General features: G+C 46.9%; 1 protein-coding gene across 2 annotated transcripts in view; it reads right to left on the reverse strand.

The window, feature by feature from the left end:
• LOC136621200 (protein Wnt-7a) overlaps positions 1 to 22399 on the reverse strand; it is a 113863-nt gene that overhangs the window by 75606 nt on the left and 15858 nt on the right. For both annotated transcript variants that reach the window (XM_066596495.1, XM_066596494.1), the window contains one exon: positions 5741 to 5967. In XM_066596495.1, the coding sequence (XP_066452592.1) occupies positions 5741 to 5967 (227 nt within the window). The remainder of the gene's footprint in view (positions 1 to 5740; positions 5968 to 22399) is intronic.

Below are 22399 nucleotides of genomic sequence, written 5' to 3' on the forward strand. Positions count from 1 at the left end.
GCCATATCTTTCCTGCGTGTAAGAAAACTATGTGCGAGAAAGATAGGGCAAGTCCTATCTCTTCTCACACGTAGTACTATAGCGTGATAGTGTTTTGTGCATTGTTTTGTGACGTATTACAGACTTGAAAACAATGCATCAAAAGGAACTTGTGCTGTTAGAAGAGATTTGGAGAACATATAGGTAGCTCTATGGAAAGGGCCAATTAGGATGATACTCAAAATGGACCATCCATACAACAAGTTGTGTAAGTATACAATAAATGACCATTTTATTACACTATATTAGAGACCCTGGCCCTTTCACGTTTGTAGCTTTCCTGTATGGAAATTAGAACAGTAACCCTGTTGAAAAACAGCATGTGAGAAACAGAAATCTGCTTTCCGTGTCTCTCTAAGCCTTTTGGGACCGCTGCTATGATTGAAGTGAAGAAAGTGTAATGGAGGAGCATCCTTCTGCTACAATAGGGGCAGATCATCCAGGAAGTCCTCCACCGTTGTCTGCAGAAGAATCAGGTGCTGATCCGCTCTAGTGGCAGGTTTTGTTTTTTGTTCACGGAGGTCTGGTTTATGCTAGCACTATTTGGGATTTTTCTCTCAGCTTTCTCTAGCACTGGTGGGAATGTCTATGGGGCTGTTCTGCAACCTATTGCACCTGCTTAGCAATTAGGAAGGGGTTTTATTCTTGTCTTGCCTGTGGACCTGTGCAGATTATTCTCAGTCTTCACCTGATGGTTGTTGGAATCAGAGCTGGATCTTGGTCTCCTGTTTTATCCTGCTCATCTCAAGATAAGTACTGTGGTTATTGGTGATAGTTGCTTACTTCTGTTCCATATAAGGACAGTGAGTGTCCGAGAATCGTGGGTCAGGTGCGTTCTTATCATGATGGGACAACCGCTATAGGATTGGATTATTTCATACAGAAACTATCACTTTGTATGTCATAGAGTCCCTTCCTGCACAGGTGGTGCTGGGTTCACCTTGGTTACAGATGCACAACCTGGTGGTGGATTGGGAAAAAGGGGACATAACAAAATAGAATTTTTCCTGTAGTCTGTATATGTGTCTTTGGTTCAAGTGCATGCATTACGCAAGTTTAATAGGGAGTTTGCTGACGTCTTTTCTCAGAAAGGGACAGACAGGTTACTGCCTCATACGAAAGGGCATTGTTCTATAGACCTTATCCCAGGCTGTAAGTTGCCAAAAAGTCATATATACAATCTAACGGTTCCCGAGAGACAATCTATGAAGGTTTATATTCAGGACCGTTTGAAAAAAGGGCATATATATCCATTGACCTCTCCAATAACTAGCCCTTTTTCTTTGTTTAAACAGGATGAGGGTTTGCGGTCTTGTCCGCATTTCAGGGAGCTCAATAAAATCATTTAGAGAAACCCATTCTCGTTGCCACTCATCCTTGACCTGTTTAGTCAGTTGAATGGTGCCAACTCGTTTTCAAAGTTGGATTTACGTGGTGCAAATAATTTAATTCAGGTCAAAAAGGATGATGAGTGAAAAACAGCCTTTAACACTTCTGAGGGACATTTTGAGAACCTGGCGATGCTCTATGGTCTGACAAATGCTCCTGTTGTTTCTCAGGCTCTTATCAATGAAGTATTTCACAAGCTTATTGGACATTTTGTACCAGTTCATCTTGATGATGTTCTTATCTTTTCGCTTGATCATGACTCTCATGTTTTGCATGTTCAACAGGTACTACTGGAACAGTGGGAGAATGATTTATTTGCTATAAAAAAAATTGCATCTTTGTCCTTCACGAGATTCCATTTTTGGGTCATATCGCTACCCTGAAGGGTTTTAAGGTGGAGCTAGTAAAGGTCCATGCTGTGCAGGACTGGGTATGGCCAGAAAATGTGAAAGCCCTCCAGAGGTTTCTGGGGTTTGTTAATTACTACCAAAAATTTATTCAGGGATTTTTGAAGGTAGTTAAACCCCTTATGGACATGACCAAAAAGGGTTGTTTCCCTTCAAAATGGCCATCGAAAGTACTGCATTCTTTTCAGTCTTCGAACAAATGTTTTGCGACAGCTCCGATTCTGGTGCAGCCAGATTTTCTCAGGCCTTTTGTGGTGCAGCTGGATGCCTCTTAGGTTCGTGTTTGTGCAATACTTTCTCAGGCATTGGGCACACTGCAGAGTCTTCATCCTTGTGCTTTTTTATCATTAAAATATACTGTGACTAAACAAAATTATGACATAGGTGACAGAGAACTAATAGGTATTAAGTGGGCCTTTGAGGAGTGGCGTCATCTTCTTGAAGGGGCTCAACAAAAGGTGACAGCCTTAACTGACCACAAAAATCTGATTTACCTCGAATCAGCTAAGCGATTTAATCCAAGGCAGGGGAAGTGGTCATTGTTTTTCTCCTGTTTTGACTTTGTGGTCACGTACCATCCTGGCAGTAAAAATGTCAAATCGGATGTGCTTTCCAGGAGTTTTGTTCTGGTGGTCTCGGACGAACCTCCAGCCCCCCTTCCTATTTAAAGGTGAAGTGGTTTCAGCGGTGTCGTTAGATTGGGAGGAACAGGTTCTTAAGGCACAAGATTTAATTCTGCCGGGTTTACCTGAGGGAAAGCTTTTCATTCCTGTACATTTTAGACTGCAAGTTCTTTTGAAGGGGCATAGTTTGGTCCTTCCTGGCAAGTCATTAATAACACTCAAAAACTCCGCACGAAAACCTTTTGGTGCCCAGCTTTATGTAGGGATGTATTTAGTTTTTTTTCCGCATGTGAGGTTTGTGCTAGAACTAAATCGCCTCAGAATCTCCTAGTGAGGAAGTTATGAACTCTACTGATTTCTATGCAACTTTAAACTCATTTGTCCACGGATTTCATTCTGAGTGTAACACGGTCATCTTGGTTGTGGTTGATCATTTCAACAAGATATGCAACTTTGTGGCTCTGCACTGTCTCCCTAAAACTTTGGCAAAATTGTTTGTTTCTTACATCGTGAGATTACACGGGTTACCTATTAACATTGTCTCCGACCAAGCAGTCCAGTTTGTTTCCAGGTTCTGGCAGTTTGTGTGTACTTGGTTAGGAATACAACTCTCTTTTTCCTCTGTGTATTATACTGAGACTAATGGCTACACAGAAAAGTATAATCAAAGTTTGGAACAGTACTTGGGGTGTTATGTTTCAGATAAACAGGAAGATTGGTTGGGGTTTTTACCTTTAGCGGAGTTTGTTCAAAAAAATAGTTCACTAGAGTCTAAAAAGCACATCACCTTTCTTTTGCAATTATAGATTTCATCCATGCTTTGGTTCTTTTTCCAAAACTATAATTTCAGAGGTTCCAGAGGAGAATGAATTCTCCTCTAACATTGAGGAAGTTTGGGGTGAGATCCAGAAAAACCTTAGGATGTTGGTGCTAAAATTCAAGCGGGTGTCAGACGGCAGATGGTCAGAGGGGGTTAATTTCTTGGTGTGAGATTAGGTTTGATTATCAACGAAAAACATCAAACTCAAACAACAGTCTTTCAAACTGGGTCTGTGATTTATTGGTTCCTTCAATATCACGGAAATAATTAATTCTGTATCCTTTAGATTGGAGATTCCCAGCTCTTCGAAGATTACAGATGTGTTTCAAAAATCTCTATTAAAAAAGTATGTCAATCCAGGGAATGGCTCGTCTCCTCTTGCCCTGGTGATGGTTGATGGGGATCTTCAATTTGAAGTCAGCTGCATTGTGTACTCTCATCGAATGAGCAATTCATTATAGTACTTAGTGCATTGGTGGGGTTACGGGGCAGAAGCAAGGGCATGTTTTCTGGCTGCAGGTGTCAATGCTGTTCATCTAGTTAAGAATTTTTATAGACATAATCTAAATAGACCTGGTCCTAAGGGTCCTGAGGCCCCTTCTGGAAGGGGAGGTAGTATTGCGGCAGGTTTAATTTTCGTTCACAGACGTCTAATTTATGCTAGTGCTGTTTTGGATTTTCCTCTCAGCTTTCGCTAGCACTGGTGGGAGTGTTCATGGGAGTGTTCTGAACCTGCCTAGCTATTTGGGAGGGCTTTTACTCCTGTCTTGGCTGTAGACCTGTGCTGATTATTCTCAGTCTTCATCTGATGGTTGTTGGAATCAGAGCTGGATCTTGGTCTACTGTTTTTTCCTACTCATCTCAAGCTAAGTACTCTAGTTACTGGTGGAAGTTGTATTCTTACTTATTTTTTTACTTCTGTCCCAGGTAGGGACAGTGAGTGGCCAAGGATCGTGGGTCAGGTGTGTAGTTATCAGAACAGGACATCCGCTATAGGCAAGTACAGTCTCTTAGTCTGAGTCATATAGGGAAAGTTTCCCTCTCCATCTGTTATTCCATATGTCACGTGTGGTGGTTTATATTCTTTGTTCCACTGTCAACAAGGCGATCCGACCAAATTCCATCCCACTCATTAATACTTAAATTTGCATTACATTTACATTGGTGCTTTGCCATTGACTAAAATGATCCCACAATGATAGTATCAGTACTGGACTGCACAGTCAAATGGTTCCATGTATGTATTGTAGCAGAAGGAAGCCACTTCAAGTACACTTTCCTTACTTCAGTCATAGCAGCGGTCCCACGGGACTTAGAAAGATGTGGAAAGTGGATTTATGCTTCTCGCATGCTTCTCTTCAACTTTACAATAGGGTTTTACTCTCTATCTCTTACAGGAGCCACAACACAAAAGTGAAATCCATGTTCAAGGGCCACCAGAGGCCCATGCACCAAACCATCATGTAGCACATCCATGCCTTCCTATTCAAGTACACTATTGTTATGTCAGTATAGGACACCAGTAGTGAGATATAGATCTGGATCAGTATTTTTGGCTACCCCCTATATAAGAATAGTAGTATAACTATAGGTGTAGCAAACATTACTTGACCTTTAATGCGTTATGATAACTTAAAGGGAACCTGTTACCAGACGTGATCATCATAAATTAAGTTATGGTGCTCATATGGCAGGTTCCCTGGAGTCCAGGAAGGTATTTCTTATACTTACGTGGCTCCCCGATCCAGCACTGTTGCCCACAAAATCTACATGTGGAGCATGCAGCCAGACCGAAAGATTGTTATGGGAGTGTTTGTGAACAGCATGCAGCTTTTCGTCCAGCTTCATGGTGTGTGTTGACTTTCAGGATTAACAGTGCTGGATCGGAGAGTCGGGTAAGCATAATAAATACCTCCCCAGACTCCAGGAAACCTACTGTATGAGCACCATCACTTAGGTGATGGTGCGCATACCTGGTGACAGGTTCCCTGTAAATATAACATGCTACAATGCTGTTAAATCGAGTTATCATGATGCACCAGTAATGCTATCGATTGCTACATCTGTACTTGCATGCTGTACAACAGTACACCATAGGGGTGGTTCTACACAAAGGCACCATTGAAAGTAAGGCTGGATTGTCCATGTGTAATATAGAAATTGTGTAAAATATTAATAAAAAGTAACAAATAACCAATAAACAATAATAAATAAATACAATCATGTTTCCAATTCTTAACAAACTACACAAAAACCTAAAAAGAGAAAACAAAACTATTGAATTACAAACTCCTGGCTGTGGAAAATTCCTGACAATACAAAGAACAGACTTCGCTAAATGTTCTGTAGAGATTCTGCGTTGATCTAACCGCAGTATGTGACCCAGTTTTGCAGCTGATGGACTAAGACAGATAAAGTGATTGAAGTGTCAACTTTACAGTATCAAGTCGTTGAAAACATACCCACTTTCAGCTCTTTCCCAAACACAGTCCTTTCTCCCAGGGCAGAACAGTTCCACCGTCCATGTCTGAACTGAAACTGACACTCATTGATCCCCATCTGCGCTCCTTCTCCGATCACAATGATAGCATCAGGTCTGTTGAGACAGATAGTCCTCTGTCTGGGTGCCAGGCCTGGAATCTTACTGCAAATCACGCTGGCCCCCAGTGCCACCACAGAAGAGAAGCCTCTATTATAGGAGACAGGAGAAGAAGTAACATTAGTACCATCAGTTACATGGACTGAGGAAATCAATCAGAGCTCTGTCCACACAGCATGATACCCACAAACATCTCTTTACTTCAATGACTACAGTGTAGAAAAGTTCTCATCACTTCTTTCATTGGGTACAGGTATTTTTAGGTTTTTTTATGTAAGATACATTTATACCTACGCAGGCGTATTCTCTGTATGTATTACATCCGTATTTTGTATGGAAATAATACAGCCACCATACAACACCCTCGGTCTGCATTGATGTATTGAGACGTGCGTTTTTATGCACATAAAGAATAACGCTGCATGCCCTACTTTCATTAATATTTACGGACCAAAAAGAACATTAAGGGCGGCCTCACACGGGCGTAAGTGCATATATGCTCGTTATCGCTATATTACTATACTGTATTGCGCACAATATTGCGGTCTCAGCAGCGTCATGTTTGAGTAGGCGGGACAGCCTACTTAGCAGGCAGCGCAGCTGACTCAGCAACCGGGTCAACTGATTTGGTAGGTGGGTCAGCTGACCTTGTAGGCCTAGATCATATTGTTTAGCCCCACTAAATCGTGCAGTTCTGTGCATGATTTTGTGCAGATGGGTGCTTTTGGTACACAATTTGCCCAAAAATACAGCATATCGCGTTTTTTTCCCTGTGCTTGAAATGCGCGGGTCAAAAAAAAAAACACATGTGAAGGAACCGATTGAAGTCAATGTTTTCTATATGCTGTGTATTGTGTCCGCAATTGGGGTTGCAAATGCGGTCGTGTGAGGCTCCCCTAAGGTCAAAGGGATAGAGTAAGGGTTTCTACACACAGGCGTTTTTGCGTGCGATTTTGTGTATATAAAATTTACGTGCATGGAATGGAAACCATTGATATCAATGGCTTTATTCTCAGCAACATGCTTTACACAAAAAATAAGACCTGTTCTATCCTTCTGCATATCTGCGCAGCACAGGTCCCATAGACGTCTATAGGAGGTGCGCAAATACGCAATAAGTAGTACTATGCAGAGGTATGCGCACAACTCAATCTCGTTCACTGCGCAAATACATTGTGCGGAAACATGCATATTTCGTCGGACGCCACCCTTAACAACACCCTCGTCCATCCTGATTTAAAAGGCTATTTAGCCTAATGAGGTCTAGTTGTGTTCTTTTCCCTGCAGTTTTGCATAGTGTTTCACGCATTCCCTTGCATATTGCACGCAAAGTTGAACTCCTCCCATAGACTTCTAAGGGGTCATTTGGTGTACAAATGTGCAGAAAAATAGAACAGGCCCTATTTTTTTTTTGCGCACAACCAAAATGCGCGCAAAATAATTGTTAATGTGAAAGAACCCATTGACATCAATTAGTTCTATGCTCTGCATATGCGTTTTTGCGCATACCTCAGCACAACGTATTTACACTATGAACAAGGCTATATTGCGTGAATATCTGTGTATTTTACTGTACGTTTTGCACTCACAGGGCATCTTTTTTTGCGCATGGACACGGCCACGCCTGAATTGAAATGGTTATTTAGTCTGAGTTCCAGACAAGTTCTGTTTCCCCTCAGAATTAAACCGTGTATTGCGCACCCCACGCAAACTTCCATAGGGACCTCAAGTGCGCACGTAGAAAAGGCACATGTCAACAAACCAATTGAAATCAATGGGTTCTAATTTCTGTGTATTGCACACGCAAACACATCAGTGTGGAGGTGATTTTGCTCCATAGATGAAAACGAGGCATGTTGCGTTTATTTTACACATGCAAAATACACATTAAAAAATGTGCGCCAGAATTCACCAATGCTAATTAATACCCAAAGTTCACAGATATCAGCTCACGTCCTCCCGTAGTGGCTCCTTAGTACCATGTACACAGATTTAATTCTGAGTACTAGGGACTTTTATATATTCAAGCATTGCAGTACTAATTCATGGTCTTGTATGCTGTCCCTATTACATCCGTAAAAAACATGGATACAATGCAGATAAAAAATTGCGCTCATGTAAATGAGCCCTTAAAGAACAATTCCATTATAATGTATGATTACTGGCATTGCTCACTTAAAGGGGTTGTTCAGTTGTTAACTATTGATGGTCTATCCTTAGCGTAGGCCATAAATAATAGATTGGTAGGGGTTTGCTACCCAGGTTGCCAGCCAATCAGCTGTTCACGTGGCCAATGCACTCATACACTGAGCTGATTTTTGTAGGAAGCAGACAACAAATTTCCATTGCAGTGGCAAGGCTTAGTATTACACATAAAGTTCCCATTGAATTGAGTGGGGTCTTAGTGTGTAATACGAAGCCTGGCCACTGCAGTGGGAATGGAGCTACCCGCATTCTGCTGAAATCAGTTTAATGCATGAGTGTATCTGTAAGGTGAATAGCTGATCAGTGGGGTCCTGGGTGGCAGGCCCCTGCCAATCTATTACTGATGGCCTACCCTAAGGATAAGCCATCAGTAGTTAATAAATGGACAATCCCTTCAAGTGCTTATTCATACAGCCACTTCTGTTGATCCATAATACAATAACCTATGGTGAAGTATGGGTCACACTGAACCATTATGTGACTGCAACTTTATACACAGTTTTTCCCATACCATTCGGTACATAAACACAAGGCATTACAAATAATACTGTACGAATCCGAGATTTGTAGGCATGCCATATTCTGCGATACAGACTTATGTTCTGTGAGTTTAATAAAAAAAAACATGTGATATTCTAACTTCCTTTCTGTTGACTCATGGCTTTTTTATGATGTCCTCTACTCGTAAATCCCTTTACAGACCATAGGCCAGATCAGCGGAGTCAATTGAAGTCACAGAGTCAATTTGGGGTGGAGTTGGAGTCAGTAGAAATGTACTAACTTCAACACATTCAGACTAGAAATATTATGTATTAAGAGGTATATGTATGTATAGATGATAGATCTGCAGGGATCTGTTTGCTAGGTACCCCACTAATGAGCTGTTCTCTTGGTTGGTGCACATGTGATTGCTGCAGGAAGCAGACAGCTTTGTTCTTTCTACAGTTGTCAGGCTTGGTATTACAGGCCAAGTTCCCACTGAAATAAATGGTAATTTGGCTTGCAATACCAAGACTGGTCACTTCAGTGGGAACGGAGCTGTCTGCTTCCCACAGAAATCAGCTCAGTGCATGAGCACATCAGTTAGAAAAACAGCTAACCTTCACTGATCTACTATTGATGACCTAACCTGAGGATAGGTCATAAATAGTTTACAACTGGACAACCCCTTTAACTCTGATGTTACCACTTTACTAAAGTAAATGTGTTATTACTAATTGTTTATGAGGGAGTCTGAGTGTGGAAAAATAGAGGAGTTGCAGTCTGAAGTTTGGCTTATCACCTCCACAGCCCTGCTGTAGGATGCAATCTGTTGTAATGGATTAGACTTGAAGTAAAGGAGGAACTTCCTGCATTGTTATACTAGAATCAATGTATCATTTTAGCAACTACTTGGAGCAATCACAATGCTAATACTATACAGGATAATTGTTAAACAGTACCTAACATATTCCTGCAGATTCAGCAAAGTTACCTCTCTACAAACGTATTAGTTACAATTACCCAAGAGAGTACATTAGCATTAGCATATGCAGTGTTCCACCCCCCCTTCCACCGTACACACACACACACCCGTTTATATTTAGGCAATACAGTACGTTGAAAGGATTATCAAATGTAGACAACCACAACCTCATAAGAATGACACCTAATAATCAGCTGATTGCACCAGGTTGAGAGACTGGAGCCACCCACCATTAACTTTTACCGCCATCAGTCTCATTAATCCTACAGCAACACTGTATGGGGGACGTAGTATTAAAGCAGTTTCCTGGGCAATTTCTATTGATGACGTATTCTTAGGATAGGTCAGCAATAGTTGATCAGTTGGGGTATAATAGCTGATTAGCTAATTGAGCATCAGTGCCACAACACAATGTATGGGGCAAAAGCTGATAACTCCGACCCCGTGTAGTGGCCAGCGCTGGTAATTGCAGGCACAGCTAGCCCTAATTTTTATGAGCGCTAAGCCTGGACCCCAGCTGAACAACTATTGATGACCTATACTGAGGATAGGTCTTTATCAGAATTCACCAAGAAAACCGCTTCAAGGGGCCCAAATAAGTTAGACTTGAAAATGGACACTTTTAACCAAAATGTCAGGTGAAATTGAACAATGAACAATTGTTTCAGCTGACTAATGACAATCCACCATTGACTAGAAAGAAGTTGATCATGTTTGAAAATTTTGTTCGGACGAAGATCTCTCATCCACACGTGATTTCTCTTTGAGAGAATGTTCTAAAAAGATCTTTCGTCCATCGGTCAGTGTGATTGAATATGTATGGTTAATTTGAAAGACTATGATGACTAATATGGGCTAAAATGTTAATGGCTGCGTCTGTGAAATGAACTATCACCAAACAATCATTTGTTCAGAGTTGTTCAGCCATTAATCTATATAATGAATTGATGATTTCCAAGACCTCCACAGCTGAAGAAACTCTTTCAGATAATTTTTCACTCTTTTCAAAAGGGGTGAGTCATGACTAGAGATGAGCGAACGCGTTCGTCCGAGCTTGATATTCGTGCGAATATTAGGGTGTTCGGGATGTTCGTTATTCGTAACGAACACCATGCGGTGTTCTGGTTACTTTCACTTCCTTCCCTGAGACGTTTGCGCGCTTTTCTGGCCAATTGAAAGACAGGGAAGGCATTACAACTTCCCCCTGCAACGTTTAAGCCCTATACCACCCCCCTGCTGTGAGTGGCTGGGGAGATCAGGTGTTCGCCTAATATAAAAGTCGGCCCCTCCCGCGGCTCGCCTCAGATGCGGTGTGAGTTAGATGAGGGACAGTGCTGTTTATACCGGAGCTGCTGTAGGGAAAGAATTGGTAGTTAGTGTAGGCTTCAAGACCCCCCAAAGGTCCTTATTAGGGCCACTGATAGCTGTGTGTTGGCTGCTGTTAGCAGTGGCATTTTCTTTTTTTCTCAAAATCGCCTCTGCAGACCGTTGCACCTGGCATTAGGGACAGAAGTGCTGCATAGGCAGGGAGAGTGTTAGGAGTGAGTGTAGCCTTCAAGAACCTCAACGGTCCTTTCTAGGGCCATATTTATCCGTGTGCAGTACTGTCCAGGCTGCTGTTGGCTGTGCTGCATTTTTTTTGGGCTTCTCAAAATCGCCTCTGCAGAGCATTCCACCCTCCATTGATACTGCAGGGAAAGAATTGTATAGGCAGGGCCACAACACAGTTATTATTCATAGAATATACGCAGTGCTGCCTTTTGGTGGGAAAAAACTGAAAACAAATCAATTTGTCCAGCCTCTGTCCGTCCTAACGCCTGTGGACACGTGTGAGCTGCGTGAAAAACATTGCTAAATCATACGCACCCAGCTACGCTTTACTGCTGACTTCGCCATTTGCTTTCCTTAATTGGGAAAAAAAATACCTGCTCTGCCAGAGTTATAATAACTCTGCTACCCTCACGTTCTGTGACACATAAGCAGGGACACAGCACAGTTATTAAACTTCTCATGTTCATTGAATATACGCAGTGCTGCCTTTTGGTGGGAAAAAACTGAAAACAAATCTATTTGTCCAGCCTCTGTCCGTCCTTACGGGCGGTGGAGACGTGTGAGCTGCGTGAAGAACAGTGCTAAATCATACGCACCCAGCTACGCTTTACTGCTGGCTTCGCCATTTGCTTTCCTTAATTGGGAAAAAAAATACCTGCTCTGCCAGAGTTATAATAACTCTGCTACCCTCACGTTCTGTGACACATTAGCAGGGACACAGCACAGTTATTAAACTTAGATTATTCATTCACTAAAGGCAGTGGGGCCGTTCGTTTTCCAAAAAGTGCAAAAATAATATTTGGCCTGCAGTCTTGCGCCAATTTATTTCCTGCCTGTGAAATCAAATCACTGGTAATACAGCATGCTGAGGGGTAGGGGTAGGCCTAGAGGACGTGGACGCGGCCGAGGACGCGGAGGGCCAAGTCAGGGTGTGGGCACAGGCCGAGCTCCGGATCCCGGTGTGTCGCAGCCGACTGCTGCGCGATTAGGAGAGAGGCACGTTTCTGGCGTCCCCACATTCATCGCCCAATTAATGGGTCCACGCGGGAGACGGTTATTAGAAAATGAGCAGTGTGAGCAGGTCCTGTCCTGGATGGCAGAAAGTGCTTCGAGCAACCTATCGTCAACACGCAGTTCTGCGCCGTCCACTGCTGCAAATCCGAATCCTCTGTCTGCTGCTCCTCCTTCCTCCCAGCCTCCTCACTCCACTACAATGACACCTGCTCAGGAGCGGGAACACTCCCAGGAACTGTTCTCGGGCCCCTGCTCAGATTGGGCAGCAGTGGTTCCTCTCCCACCAGAGGAGTTTATAGTCACTGATGCCCAACCATTCGAAAGTTCCCGGGGTCCGGGGGATGAGGCTGGGGACTTCCGCCAACTGTCTCAACAACTTTCTGTGGGTGAGGAGGACGATGACGATCAGACACAGTTGTCTTGCAGTGAGGTAGTAGTAAGGGCAGTAAGTCCGAGGGAGCAGCGCACAGAGGATTCGGAGGAAGAGCAGCAGGACGATGAGGTGACTGACCCCACCTGGTGTGCAACGCTTACTCAGGAGGACAGGTCTTCAGAGGGGGAGTCAAGGGCATCAGCAGGGCAGGTTGCAAGAGGCAGTGCGGTGGCCAGGGGTAGAGGCAGGGCCAGACCGAATAATCCACCAAGTGTTTCCCAAAGCGCCCCCTCGCGCCATGCCACCCTGCAGAGGCCGAGGTGCTCTAAGGTCTGGCAGTTTTTCACAGAGACGCCTGACGACCGACGAACTGTGGTGTGCAACCTTTGTCGCGCAAAGCTCAGCCGGGGAGCCAACACCAACAGCCTCACCACCACCACCATGCGCAGGCATATGATGGCCAAGCACCCCACAAGGTGGGACGAAGGCCGTTCACCGCCTCCGGTTTGCACCCCTGCCTCTCCCCCTGTGCCCCAACCTGCCACTGAGATGCAACCCCCCTCTCAGGACACAGGCACGACCGTCTCATGGCCTGCACCCACACCCTCACCTCCGCTGTCCTCGGCCCCATCCTCCAATGTCTCGCACCGCACAGTCCAGCCGTCGCTAGCGCAACTGTTGGAGCGCAAGCGCAAGTACGCCGCCACGCACCCGCACGCTCAAACGTTAACCGTCCGCATCGCAAAATTCATCAGCCTTGAGATGCTGCCGTATAGGGTTGTGGAAACGGAGTCCTTCAAAAGTATCATGGAGGCGGCGGCCCCGCGCTACTCAGTTCCCAGTCGCCACTACTTTTCCCGATGTGCCGTCCCAGCCCTGCACGACCACGTCTCCCGCAACATTGTACGCGCCCTCACCAACGCGGTTACTGCCACGGTCCACTTAACTACGGACACGTGGACAAGCACAGGCGGGCAGGGCCACTACATCTCCCTGACGGCACATTGGGTGAATTTAGTGGAGGCTGGGACCGAGTCAGAGCCTGGGACCGCTCACGTCCTACCCACCCCCAGAATTGCGGGCCCCAGCTCGGTGCTGGTATCTGCGGAGGTGTATGCTTCCTCCACTAAAGCACCCTCCTCCTCCTCCTCCTCCTCCTCTGTCTCGCAATCAAGATGTGTTAGCAGCAGCATGTCGCCAGCAGTCGGTGTCGCGCGGTGTGGCAGCACAGCGGTGGGCAAGCGTCAGCAGGCCGTGCTGAAACTACTCAGCTTAGGCGATAAGAGGCACACGGCCCACGAACTGCTGCAGGGTCTGACACAGCAGACCGACCGCTGGCTTGCGCCGCTGAGCCTCCAACCGGGCATGGTCGTGTGTGACAACGGCCGTAACCTGGTGGCGGCTCTGCAGCTCGGCAGCCTCACGCACGTGCCATGCCTGGCCCACGTCTTTAATTTGGTGGTTCAGCGCTTTCTGAAAAGCTACCCACGCTTGTCAGACCTGCTCGTAAAGGCGCGCCGGCTCTGCGCACATTTCCGCAAGTCCCACACGGACGCTGCCACCCTGCGCACCCTGCAACATCACTTTAAGCTGCCAGTGCACCGACTGCTGTGCGACGTGCCCACACGGTGGAACTCTACGCTCCACATGTTGGCCAGGCTCTATGAACAACGGAGAGCTATAGTCGAATACCAACTCCAACATGGGCGGCGCAGTGGGAGTCAGCCTCCTCAATTCCTTTCAGAAGAGTGGGCCTGGTTGGCAGACATCTGCCATGTCCTTGGTAATTTTGAGGAGTCTACCCAGGTGGTGAGCGGCGATGCTACAATCATTAGCGTCACCATTCCTCTGCTATGCATCTTGAGAAATTCCCTGCAAACAATAAAGGCAGCTGCTTTGCGCTCGGAAACGGGGGCGGGGGAAGACAGTATGCCGCTGGATAGTCAGGGCACCCTCCTGTCTATTTCTCAGCGCGTACAGGAGGAGGAGGAGGAGCATGAGGAGGATGAGGAGGAGGGGGAAGAGACAGCTTGGCCCGCTGCTGACGGTACACCGGCTGATTGCCTGTCATCCTTTCAGCGTGTATGGCCTGAGGAGGAGGAGGAGGAGGAGGAGGATCCTGAAAGTGATCTTCCTAGTGAGGACAGCCATGTGTTGCGTACTGGTACCCTGGCACACATGGCTGACTTCATGTTAGGATGCCTTTCTCGTGACCCTCGCGTTGCACGCATTCTGGCCACGACGGATTACTGGGTGTACACACTGCTCGATCCACGGTATAAGGAGAACCTGCCCACTCTGATTCCCGAAGAGGAAAGGGGTTCGAGAGTGTTGCTATACCACAGGACCCTTGCGGACAAGCTGATGGTAAAATTCCCAGCCGACAGCGCTAGTGGCAGAAGGCGCAGTACCGAGGGCAAGGTAGCAGGGGATGTGCGTAGATCGAGCAGCATGTACATCCCAGGCAGTGCAACAGTCTTTAAGGGCCTGGCCAGCTTTATGGCTCCCCACCAAGACTGTGTCACCGCTCCCCAGTCACGGCTGAGTCGGCGGGAGCACTGTAAAAGGATGGTGAGGGAGTACGTAGCGGATCGCACGACCATCCTTGGTGACGCCTCTGCCCCCTACAACTACTGGGTGTCGAAGCTGGACACGTGGCCTGAACTCGCGCTGTATGCCCTGGAGGTGCTTGCTTGTCCTGCGGCTAGCGTCTTGTCGGAAAGGGTGTTTAGTGCGGCTGGGGGAATCATCACAGATAAGCGTAGCCGCTTGTCAACCGACAGTGCCGACAGGCTTACACTCATCAAGATGAACAAAGGCTGGATTTCCCCAGACTTCTGTTCTCCACCAGCGGACAGCAGCGATACGTAAGCAATACGTAGGCTGCACCCGCGGATGGAAGCTACGTTCTCTCTCACCATCCAAAACGGGGACATTTCTGCTTCATCAATCTGTGTCTAATATTCCTCCTCCTCCTCCTCCTGCTCCTCCTCCTGAAACCTCACGTAATCACGCTGAACGGGCAATTTTTCTTAGGGCCTCAAGGCTCAGTCAAATAATTTTTCAGAACAATTTTTAAAAGTTTCAATGCGCTTAAAAGCGTTGGAACTTTAACTTGAACCAATTTTTCGTTACACTGGGCTGCCTCCAGGCCTAGTTACCACTTAAGCCACATTAACCAAAGCGATTAATGTGTTTCACCTGCCCTCTTGGCTGGCCATGGCCAATTTTTGGGATGTACATTAGTACTGTTGATACAGCAATTTTTGTGGGCCCTCGCCTACAGTGTAATCAAATTAATTTTTAGCCCACCTGCATTACAGCTGACGTAACCTCAGCTGTGTTGGGCAATGCAATGGGATATTTTTATGTACCGCCGGTGGGTTCCAGGGAGCCACCCATGCTGTAGGTGCACACGGAGTTTTTAATACATCTGTACACTTCTAAAGAACCCCAGTCTGACTGGGGCATGCAGTGTGGGCCGAAGCCCACCTGTATTACGCACAACATTACTACCTCAGCTGTGTTGGGCAATGCAATGGGATATTTCTATGTACCGCCGGTGGCTTCCTGGCACCCACCCAGGCAGTGGGTCCACAGGGAGTTTAACCTACATGTGTCCACTTGTAAAGAACCCCAGTCTGACTGGGGCATGCAGTGTGGGCCGAAGCCCACCTGCATTAAGCACGACATTACTACCTCAGCTGTGTTGGGCAATGCAATGGGATATTTTTGTGTACCGCCGGTGGGTTCCAGGGAGCCACCCATGCTGTAGGTGCACACGGAGTTTTTAATACATCTGTACACTTCTAAAGAACCCCAGTCTGACTGGGGCATGCAGTGTGGGCCGAAGCCCACCTGTATTACGCACAACATTACTACCTCAGCTGTGTTGGGCAATGCAATGGGATATTTCTATGTACCGCCGGTGGCTTCCTGGCACCCACCCAGGCAGTGGGTCCACAGGGAGTTTAACCTACATGTGTCCACTTGTAAAGAACCCCAGTCTGACTGGGGCATGCAGTGTGGGCCGAAGCCCACCTGCATTAAGCACGACATTACTACCTCAGCTGTGTTGGGCAATGCAATGGGATATTTTTGTGTACCGCCGGTGGGTTCCAGGGAGCCACCCATGCTGTAGGTGCACACGGAGTTTTTAATACATCTGTACACTTCTAAAGAACCCCAGTCTGACTGGGGCATGCAGTGTGGGCCGAAGCCCACCTGTATTACGCACAACATTACTACCTCAGCTGTGTTGGGCAATGCAATGGGATATTTCTATGTACCGCCGGTGGCTTCCTGGCACCCACCCAGGCAGTGGGTCCACAGGGAATTATAAATGCATCTGTTTCCACTTATAAAGAAACCCAGTCTGACTGGGGCATGCAGTGTGGGCCGAAACCCACCTGCATTAACCCTTTCCAGTCCACTGTGTGACCTGTGAAGACATTAGGGTTTAAGGCTGTACAGCTCCGTTGTTGGTAGACGTCCGTCGGGGTTCTCTTACTGTATATTGCCAGCCTCTCTGCTGTCGGAGCCTATCCTACGTGTCAGCTCATGCAGTACTGGCTTTAGCCAGCATATAGCGCCGTTGTATAACGGCAGAAAAAGAGTAAGCCCCCTAGGAAAACCATATACAAATTGGATTGGAAAGGGTTAAGCACAACATTACTACCTCAGCTGTGTTGGGCAATGCAATGGGATATTTCTATGTACCGCCGGTGGCTTCCTGGCACCCACCCATGCTGTAGGTGCACACGGAGTTTTTACTACATCTGTACACTTATAAAGAACCCCAGTCAGACTGGGGCATGCAGTGTGGGCCGAAGCCCACCTGCATTAAGCACGACATTACTACCTCAGCTGTGTTGGGCAATGCAATGGGATATTTCTGTGTACCACCGGTGGGTTCCAGGGAGCCACCCATGCTGTGGGTCGACAGGGACTTCACAATAGGGAGTTGTACCTGCCTGTGTCTATGAATTAAAAAGCCCGGTCTGACTGGGGCATGCAGACACCTTGACAGAATGAATAGTGTGTGGCACATAGGTTCCCCATTGCTATGCCCACGTGTGCAGCTCCTGATGGCGGTGGCACAGGATTCTATTTCTCATTGCTTCTGTACAGCATTGTGGGCTATCGCTCCGCCACTTTTAAAGAGGGTCGCTGCCTAGCCGTGCCAACCTCTGCAGTGTGTGCCTGCGGTCCCTCGTCATGGCAGACGCAATTCTAAATAGACATGAGCGTGGTGTGGCATGAGGGCAGCTGAAGGCTGCCCAGGGACACTTTGGTGTGCGCTGTGGGGGGGAGGGGGGGCGGTTGGTCAGCATGTAACCCAGGAGAAGTGTCAGTGGAGTGTCATGCAGGCAGTGATTGTGCTTTGTTGGAGGTAGTGTGGTGCTTAGCAAAGGTATGCCATGCTAATGAGGGCTTTTCAGAAGTAAAAGTTGTTGGGAGGGGGGGGGGCCCACTCTTGCCGGTATTGTGGCTTAATAGTGGGACCTGTGAACGTGAGATGCAGCCCAACATGTAGCCCCTCGCCTGCCCTATCCGTCACTGTGTCATTCCCATCACTTTCTTGAATTGCCCAGATTTTCACACATGAAAACCTTAGCGAGCATCGGCGAAATACAAAAATGTTCTGGTCGCCCATTGACTTCAATGGGGTTCGTTGTTCGAAACGAACCCTCGAGCATCACGGGAAGTTCGTTCCGAATAACGAACACCCGAACATTTTGGTGTTCGCTCATCTCTAGTCATGACCAGAAGACCCCTCTATGACATTCATTTGCTCTATGAAATGGAACAATATATTTTAAAGAGATTGCTTCAAAAATTAAAGCAGATTTCAAACCCTTATACAGAGGTTGTCTGGTTTGTAAAACCTATTTTTTAATGCTCAATTAAGGAAATTCTAGTTTAATAGGGTAGCGGAAACCCAATTCACGACACTCGTCTATTAGTCAGATCAGAAAGCAGCTACAGAGATTGTCTCACGTGCTGGAAGATTTAACATGTGCATGCATTACATGGACAGTTCAATGATTTCAATAAGAGATGTAGAATATTAAAAATGACCTTCCGCTTCACAGTAATCTCTTCACTATGAATGCAGATTTTATAGTTAACATTCCTGGAGCTCTCCTTTTTTATGTTTCTGCCACGGTTCATCCCATTCCATGGTCCCTTCTTCATGTATGTGGAACGGTGGCCAGATTCTCGGACTACCCTATGTAGAGTGGACTTCATTAGTCTGAGTAGGCTTGGCATAAAGCCCCAATTTTTTGCATCAGTATCTCACTTGCTATCATGCCCTCTTTTTGATAGTGTGGCACTACTCTGGACTGGCAGGACTTTACCCACTTATATCTGTACCATCACTCACTCACCCTCCAAAGACCCACAGCTCACCATAGAATATCTATCATGGGTGCACTGCTCTACCTTTTATTCTTTTTACTTCAATAGTCTGAGACACTCTTCTCAGCACTTAAGACGTCAGCACTGTGTCCATCATTTTACTTCCCTTGTCAGCACTGTGTCTATTGTCTTACTTCCCCTGTAGTTCCCTTGCCCCAAGAGCAGGGGGTATCCATCAAAGCACACTGTAAATGGGGTAGTATGTCAATCTGTTAGCTATTTTAACTATATATTCTTCAGGCATAGTGATATTTTTACTGTGTACTGGGACATTGCTTTAATTTTCTCTGGGGTGGTGCTGTTGAGTCTAGGGATGTAAGTTTTATGCTTACCTTCTCCACCATTCCCCGGTGTCAGTGCTCAAACCCATCGCTGAATAGTTGAGCGGTGGACTAAGTAGTCCTCACGTTCTATTTGTAGACTGGGCAGGTTTGAGTGCTGAAATCGGGGGAATGGCAGGGAAGGTAAGCATGAAACTTACATTGCCGGATTTAGCAGGTCACCTACTTTGAGGCCATAAGCTTAGCTTATAGGCCTCAAAGTAGCTGACAGATTAGCCTAAATACTTAATGTTAGCTTCCCCCTCTTTACAGTTGATTGCTGGGGGTCTCAGTAGCAACATACCCTGTGATCAGTTTATCATCGCTGGACCTTTCTAACAACATGAAGGCAGCCTACCATTAAATGATTTGCATTCCCCTGCAGGTGTAGGATTATAACAGCAACTGTTACAATACTGCGCAAATGGTCTTCCCAGGCACCTACGCATGCACAGTTCATCCGAATGCAAAGATGGCCCACCACCTGTGACATAGCTGCTGACACAGATGTACACACCAGGCAACAAAAGCTCATGGATTGTGTACATGATGTAAGCAGAAATTTGGCAATTTTGACAGTGAGAACACATGACCATACTACGAATCCACAGACTAGAATCCTGATGATAGGTCACCAATACAAAAACCCCTTTTTGGTTGACAACATTGACATTCCCAGCATTCACTGTGAGAGAAGGGTAACTCCTACTGAAAAGGCAGTTTTCACGCTTTAGTTATGGGAAACCAAGATTTCAGTGACTGTTATGAGACAGAGTGCATGTCACGTCTGCTAGAATCTGTCAGAGAAAGGGGTGACAGGAAACGGTAACACAGATCGAGTGACATTTACAAAGGAAGACACGGACCTAACATAGGGAATAAACTAGACAGATATTAGACTTGACCCGAACCAAAAAATGATTACAGGGAGAAAGAGGTGATAAAACACACAAGGGAAACAAGATGAAAAAGGACTCAATTAGGAAACTATCCCTGATCTGAAAATTGGCAACCCTGCCTAACAAATAGAGCTCACGCTCGGATAAGAGCGACCCTGACAGGAATCTGGGACCTTCCTTGTCAGGACAGTGTCCGGGATATGGGGGTCCCTGAGATATCCCGCAACCCCTGTCCCTGCCTACTTGCCCCCCTGGGCTAACCCCCAGGGCGACAACTGGGCGGCGGTCCCTACCCTCACTAGGGAAGCGGGACACGGGAAGACGAACAGACACTGAGACAAAACAACGGTAGAATGGTCAGACGATCCGGGTTGGCAACAAGAGGGTACGCAGTACGGAGGGGTCAGGCAAAAACGTAGTCAAGTCCAAAAGCAGGTGTCAGAAAAGCCGAGGTCACAAAGAGTAGTCAGGATAAACGCGGGTGCAGCTGGAGAACCAAACTAACACTGGCAAGGCCTGAAAGGAAAACACACCTATTTAAATGCTGTCAGTGCTCCCGCCCCAGAAGCAGATTGGGGCGGGGAGCCTGACAGCAGCAGGGCTAATCAGGGCGGTGCTGGGGGCACGCCCCCAGTCTTGCTGCACAGACCGTTACTAGGGAAGCCAGCCTGGTAGTCAGGCGCCTGGAAGCACCAGCTGCCTCCCTAGCAACCCGGCGGCGACCAGTCTTACAGCGGCCCGGGGAGATCACAAGAACCGGGGCACCCCTGCGCCGCGCTCCTGTGACCCGGGTGGCAGGACCGGTGGTGCGGGCACGGCGGCCCCGCGAGTTGCAGGTTCTGACAGTACCCCCCCTTCTACGGGGGGACACCGGACCCCCATGGCCAGGTGCGGGCTTAAGCGGGAAAGCCCTGTGGAATGCCTGGACTAGGCGTGGCGCATGCACGTCCCTGGCAGGGACCCACGTCCTATCCTCAGGGCCAAATCCTCTCCAGTGGACCAGGTACTGCAGCACACCTCTAACCCGTCGGGCATCAACAAGCTTTTCTACTTCATACTCCAGTTCCCCCTGTACCAGGGAAGGAGGAGGCGGGTTCTGGGTGGGTAGAACTGGAGTCACATACTTCTTAAGCAAGCTTTTGTGAAAGACCTTGTGGACCTTCCAGGGGTCAGGAAGTGCCAACTTATATGACACCGGGTTGATAACCTGAGAAACCGTAAATGGGCCAATGAACCGAGGAGCGAGTTTCAGGGAGGGAACCTTAAGTCTCAGATTCTTGGATGACAATAAAACTTGCTCCCCGACCACAAAAGGTGCAGAGATAGTACGTCTTTTATTTGCGTATTTACGCAGTTTCTCTTGGGAACCCTGAAGGTTCTTACGAACCTGGGCCCAAACTGTGCACAGTTCCTCAGAGGATATGTCAGCGGCCGGATTGTTCGAGACCAAAGGAGTAGAAAGCGAGAACCGTGGATGGAACCCATAGTTACAAAAAAAAGGTGACAATTGGGTCGACGAGTTAACATGGTTGTTAATAGCAAATTCGGCGAGAGGTAAGTAGTTGGCCCACTGATACTGGTTATCAGAGACAAACAGTCGCAGATACTGGATAAGTTCTTGATTCATCCGTTCCGTTTGTCCGTTACTCTCGGGATGGAAGGCGGAGGAAAAAGACAAATTAACGTTTAGATTTTTACAGAAGGCTCGCCAGAAGCGAGCGACGAACTGAACCCCTCTATCCGACACAATATCCTCGGGGATCCCATGTAACCGAACAATCTCCTTGATGAACATTTCAGACAGAAGTTTGGCGTTAGGCAACTTGCAAAGCGGAACAAAATGTGACATCTTAGAGAAACGGTCAACTATTACCCAGATGACCGTATTCCCCAGCGAGGATGGCAGATCAGTAATAAAATCCATGGACAAATGGGACCATGGTCTGGACGGAATGGGCAAGGGAAGAAGAGGACCCTCAGGACGTCTCCTGAGATTCTTCCCCCTTGCGCAAACCGGGCACGCGGACACAAATACCCGTACCTCCTTGGCCATGTGCGGCCACCAATAGAGTCTGGACACTAACTCCAGGGTACCCCTGATGCCGGGGTGTCCAGCTAGGACTGAAGCATGTGTCTCCTCTAACACTCTCAATCTCAGTGACAACGGGACAAATAATTTGCCTTCCGGAAGGGCTTCAGGAGCAGATTGTTGAGCGGCGTAAATGAGAGGTGAAAGGTCGGAGGAGACAGCAGCGAGGACCACCCCAGGGGA

Source organism: Eleutherodactylus coqui, chromosome 3, assembly GCF_035609145.1.
Source record: "Eleutherodactylus coqui strain aEleCoq1 chromosome 3, aEleCoq1.hap1, whole genome shotgun sequence".
Classification (NCBI taxonomy): domain Eukaryota; kingdom Metazoa; phylum Chordata; class Amphibia; order Anura; family Eleutherodactylidae; genus Eleutherodactylus; species Eleutherodactylus coqui.